Genomic DNA, 5,869 nt, shown 5'->3' with positions numbered 1-5,869 from the left:
ATGCAAACTCCAGGCGTATAAGGTACTTTATTTGAAAAAAGTTGTTCAAGTTTGCCCTACCAGCCTCCGAAGGGTGATTTTTACATGTGTTTTCATGCTTGCTTATATGAGGAGAAGCTCTCTTTTTTTTGGGGGGGGGGGAGGGTGGTGATTCCATAGAACATGAATCTGAGCCCAGCGCAGGAATGAGAAAGAATGCAGGTGTCCTTAGTGGGGATTTTGGCGTCAGAGCTTCTTTGTCATCTTAGTTATGTAAGCTTTCCGTGTACTATGAAACAAAAACATAAGCAAGAGAGTCATGTTCAGAAAAGACCAGAAACTGTGGCTTTTCCCCAGAGATACGAAGCAAGGAATATTGTGGATACTGGCTTCCCATTTAGTCTATCGATCTGCTAAACTGAGTCATCCCAACTCTACCAGGTAAGTAATAATAATGAACGACATCTGTCTTAGAAATTTCTCATAAATTTAAAATGGCACCCATTTTGACTAACCGGGAATGGGAAACCCTTCAGTACAAATTAGAAAATGAAAACCCTTTGTATGCCAGACTTACTCTCTTATTTTTTTCAGAAACATCTGTGTCTGTGGGAGTTTATGATCCAAGCATATGATTGCCATATTCTTCACCCAGACTCTGGGAAAAAATAAACAAAAATAAAAGTAAAGCAGTGTTCCACTTTAACCAATCCTGCACTTGAATATAAAAACAATTATTCCTAAATGAAGCGAACTGGAGGTAGGCAGTTTGGGATCTGAAGTAGGTGATTTGTAGCAAGGGATCTGAGGAATAAGAAAAACACTATTTGCAGATGAGTATGTGTGAGCTGGGGGAACTGACTACAAAGCTGACAGAATAATACAAGTCAAAAGTTAATGTTTTGTTGACAACTTTTATATGAGTTGGAGACAGACCAAATAGCTGACTCAAAGGCTGGCTCATTTCTAACGCCATATCACAATATCTTTTAAATGTTTTTGACCATTGAGATTGAGAGAACAAAATAGACTATAAAACACATTCTCTTGAGGATATTTTATGTGAAAAAAAATAATGAAATTTAATGTGGAAGAGATTTTAGAACTGATTGTTCTGAATGACATCCTCATTTTTTGGTGTAACCACTAATTAGTGAGGCTTTCATTGCTCTAAGAAATTAAGCAATAACAAAAGCAACAACAATAATGAATGGTTGATATTGAGGAAGCACTTACAATGTGCCAGGCAGTATGCTCAGCAGGTAATTTGAAGTATCTCAATTAATCTACCAAAAATTCTGTGCTAGAGGAACTTGAAACTTAGTGAGTTTAATATATAAATTTTCCAAGATTGCACAATAAATACAAATGAAGGTTATCTGACTCCAGAACTCACACTTCTAGCCACAGCTTTATATGGGCATAATCAGAATGGTCGCCAAGTGCCAGGCATGGTGTTGCATGTTTTACCTGCTGTGGAAGAAGTGAGGTCTCCCAGGCAATAGCAAACTGGGAAAATTTACTTTTTATTGGTGTGAACTCACACAAAACACAATTTATTGATGTCCCTTAGCTATGAAATGACAAATAGGAAGGATCCATCCATCTAGCTTTGAAATTCCACCCTTGTTAAGTGACTCATAAGCAGCCAGAAGTCATAGAATAATTGGGTTCTTGGGCAGAGGCTTCCAATTTGGTTTCTGAGTTCATGATGGAAAAACAGATTTCTGATCATCTAGACTCACAATATTTTGACCCTTGACTGATATGAGTTTCCCATAATAATCTGCATCTTTTGTTTCTATATCTGGTTATCATAAGGTAACCAGAATTTGGAGAAGATGTGAAATTAAGTGTTTTCACTTCACAGAGAAAATGATGGTGTGTTACTCTCCCTGACTGAGAGGTGAGAGCCTGGACTCAGGGCAAAGGAAATGTAATAAAAAGAAAGAAGCCTCAGTTCTCTACTCAACCACAGGAGCTGCTCCCAAATAGGCCCTGGCTAGACTTCACAGCTCTGAGATGGATGAATATAATTGTGGTTTAGTTAGAGCTTTCATTGGCAAAGACCTTAGTGAAAGTATAATGCTTTTTTAATGAAAAATTTTATATACATTTTTATATTATGTATTTCTTTTTTATAAGTTGAATACAATGAGTCTGAGGCCCAAAACACTGGTATCAAAATGGAACAAACAAAAAGTGAGCTGTTTATAAACATTTCCAAAGTCTAAAAAAGTCAAAGGAAGAACTTCTAATGACAGCAAAGTCAGCAAAGCCCTAGAAAGATGCTGTGCCGAATACTTCAAGGTGTTGTGGGTGTTTGGTTCATTAAAGACAGATCCAAGAAAGAGAAGCCAAAGTTTTAAGTAGTGATATACAAAAAGAACTCCAGGCTCCATTTAAAATATTTAATGTAACAATCCAATATTTGTTGAATCTCTACTACATACCAGGTAAGGAATAAAGCATTGGGACTACAGAAGGGAATATCTGACCCCCGTTTATAAAGAACTTATTTTCTAGCAGAAGTGAAAGAGTGGGCGCAAACATGATTGTCTCAACACAATCATACTATAATGATTGCAGCTAACATTTACTGGACGTTTACCACTGTGCCAAAACTGAAGCAGGGGTTTTACATGTGACTTATAAAGTCTCATTTGATGTGCCGTGCAAAATGCTACGGTAAAAATATCCACTGATTCTTCTGGGAGTACAGAAAAGGGAGGGTCACAGAAGCACGGGGTTTTACCATTTCAGTGAAAGAAAATATCTCTATTAAATTTTTTGCAGCCACTACTGTCTCCTTAGCCTAACTCTTTATTCAGAGTTATGGGATCGAAGGACTGTTGGGATACTCCTTTCCTTGCTCTTTGACTTAGTAGAAAACAAAGTATCTGCTTTCTCTGGCAATTTTGAATTCGGTGTATTTGAGAAGGGGCTTAGGAATGGGGAAAATGAGAGCAGGGTTCCCAGTCCTGTCCCTTTGGAATGGTGTGCCTAGAGCACTTAGTTAACCTCCCTAAGCTTCAAGTTCTACATCTGCAAAGGAATGGTAACAATAGACATGCCTTAATAGGGCTAAGGAATAAAATGAGCAAATGCATGTCAAGCACTTAGCTCAGGGCCACTGCACAATAAGCACTGAACAAATAGTGATGATTCTCAGTATGAGTCTGAGAATTGTTACTGACCCTCAAGGTAAATCACTTTGAGACTCCTGAGTAAGAATACTATGTAGCCTTCCATTTGCGACAACATGGATGGACCTAGGGGATAATATGCTAAGTGAAATAAGACAGAGAAAGTCAAATGCCATATAATTTCACTTACATGTGGAATCTAAAAAACAAATAAAACAAACTAATAAAAATCATAAACAACAACAAAACCCTGAACAAGCAAAACAGAAACAGACTCATGGATACAGAGAATAAACGGACCGTTGCCAGGAGGGAGAGGTTGGGGGACCCGGCGAAAAATAGGAAAGGACTAAGAGGTACAAATTGGCAGTTACAAAATATCCATGGGATGTAAAGTACAACACAGGAAATATAGTCAATAATATTGTAATAACTCTACAGTGGTGTCAGGTGGGTACTAGACTTATCAGGAAAATTACTTGGTAAATTACAGAAATATCTAACCATTGTGCTGTATACCTGAAACTAATATAATATGGAATGTCAGCTATAATTGAAAAATTTTTTAAATGTTTAAACGCCATCTGGAAACATATAATCTGATTTTCACTGGGAGAAAAGAATAACATTTTTTTTTCTTAAAACTTACAAGATTTCTATGTTTGGGCAACCATTCCCAGGGCCAGAAATTTTAATCTTCGAAACCGCTGATAACCTGGGGATGCTCTTGGAAAATCTGTGGCATAGACATCTGTATTTTGAGTAAACGGCCTCCAGAACACCTATAAACACAGAGTCAGTTATTTGAATTCCCTTAGCATATAATTCATAACTAGAACTTAACTACTGATCTTTCATACAATGCATTGAAGATTTAAAAATTTCAAGTTGATGCTTCTACCCTTGTTCCTTTACTGTGTGTATTGCTGCTTGTCTTGACTTAATAGCAAACATTTTCTACCAAAATCTAAAAAATAAAATGAGCCTTTTATGAACACAACACCTACTGAAATTTGTGTTAGAATTATATTGGCACTCAGGTAATTGTCTATACAGTAAAATTTGAAAGCCACCACAATGGGGGCTTACTATTCAGTTATAATTAATACAGTATAAAATCAACTGAACTTCACTACTAACACATAAAAATTGAGGGCAAAAACTCATCACAGAGTTTCTGAAGCAATAACAAGCTGTAATGGTTCCCTTTCTTATCATACTCAATGTCCCCCTTGTCGATCTCTGTTTGAGGAAATACTGTCAAAAATATTTGTTGTTTTTGTTTAATACATTGGTCCTCCATTTCAGTTGCAAGTAATTACCAAACAAAAACCAATAATAAAATTCAAGACTATTTTTATCCAACAACATGTTACTAGTACCAGACAAGTACCATAAGTAATCCGTCTCATGTATTTTAATAAATTCTTTCCTCTTTAACCCCAGTGTCCACCTACCAGCATGTTTGACATATATTTGCAAATATGAGGCCCATACTCAAATACGAGGTGTTTACAATTTAGTGGGGGAAACAAATTAGCAAAAACTAAAATACCACAGGATGTTTTACTTCACCTAAAGCCCAAACTGTGTAATGAAAACTGCTTTGCCAGGGGCAATGAGAAAGCTTTACAGAGGAGGAAAGGGATGAGGGATGAAAATAACATGTAATGCAAAATAATAATTGAAAAAATATTTCCTGCGCTGTAAGAACAAAAAATTGTCCTCTAAACCTGAGCTAAGTGTATCATTCTGCACATGCATCTGATTTGTTCAGTGTATAAAAAGTTACCACTTCAACTAGATATTTATCTATTTATACAAAGATCACCTTCCCATTTAGACTTGGAAGCCAGCTTCTTTACAAAAAGCTTGTACTTAAATACTCCTGTCATACCTATTAATGGTTCATGTCAGTGCTAACTGTATAGAATTGCATCAGATGTTCCCTGCAGGAAACCAGCCCATTGAGGTCAACAATTTTTAAACCCTATAAAGGGTTTGGTCAGAAGGGGTAGCACTGACTGGCAGACCAGAGAAGAGATACATGGAAAGAATTAGTTAGAGCAGAGCCGAATCTGAAAAGGCCAGGAATAGACAAACCATGTATGTGTCACATGGACATGAGATGTCCAGTATCCCTCCTTCTATAGCCAGCAATTTTAACAATATAAATGCTTCCAGCCCCAAGAGTTAAATCCTCAAGCACCTTACTTTCACAGCTCCAGGAGCAATGAGCTGTTTTTTTCCTCCTTAAGTCATATTTCCCCCATTTTCTAATTGAAATGCCTAAAGACAATTTCTGTTCAAAAGACAATGATATCATAAGCGAAAGTTCTCACCATGGGCTGGAGGAGAGAGGCTGCTGACAAGGAGCATGAGAAGCAGACAGCCAGAGATGAACTTCATCCTGCCTGAAGGTGGAGTTCAGACTTCAGCTCTAAACTGTGGGCTCTCAGCACAGAGACTCCTATTTATTTATTTAAACCAGCAAGGGCCCTCCCACTGCCCTCCTCTCCAGCAGGTCAGCTGTGTCAACAAAATTAAAAGCCCCCAAATAGTGCTGAGATTGCTTTTTTTTTTTACTTCTCTGGCAAATTTTTTGCATTTGCTTCAAAACACTATTAGTGTAATACAATTTTTCTTGAAAATGTAGACTGTAGGTGGCAAGGATGCGGCAGGAAATCGGGAGTAGAGAGAGGGGAAGAAGACACCGGTCGGGGGGCTCCACAGCGCTCTGTCTA

General features: G+C 37.5%; 1 protein-coding gene across 1 annotated transcript; it reads right to left on the bottom strand.

The window, feature by feature from the left end:
* Positions 1-536: 536 nt before the first annotated feature.
* On the bottom strand, positions 537-5,617 carry CXCL13 (C-X-C motif chemokine ligand 13). The gene is made up of 3 exons (XM_054590078.1): positions 5,468-5,617; positions 3,775-3,907; positions 537-637 (listed from the first exon to the last, which is right to left on the bottom strand). Exons 1-3 carry the CDS (start codon positions 5,532-5,534, stop codon positions 553-555), a joined length of 285 nt encoding a protein of 94 aa, XP_054446053.1. The 5' UTR covers positions 5,535-5,617; the 3' UTR covers positions 537-552.
* Positions 5,618-5,869: the final 252 nt, after the last annotated feature.

Source organism: Pteronotus mesoamericanus, unplaced genomic scaffold (assembly GCF_021234165.1).
Source record: "Pteronotus mesoamericanus isolate MK-2021 breed Mesoamerican mustached bat unplaced genomic scaffold, CSHL_Meso_final contig_130, whole genome shotgun sequence".
Lineage (NCBI taxonomy): Eukaryota > Metazoa > Chordata > Mammalia > Chiroptera > Mormoopidae > Pteronotus > Pteronotus mesoamericanus.
This window is presented reverse-complemented; position numbering and strand designations above follow the sequence as displayed.

Bases quoted from the DNA above. Each gene is read 5' to 3' on its own strand.
- CXCL13 (XM_054590078.1), bottom strand. From the start codon at position 5,534: ATGAAGTTCATCTCTGGCTGTCTGCTTCTCATGCTCCTTGTCAGCAGC. The intron at 3,908-5,467 runs GTGAGAACTTTC...CTGTGTTTATAG, and splicing joins CCTCTCTCCTCCAGCCCATG to GTGTTCTGGAGGCCGTTTAC. The intron at 638-3,774 runs GTAAGTTTTAAG...ATTTTTTCCCAG, and splicing joins TGCCCAAACATAGAAATCTT to AGTCTGGGTGAAGAATATGG.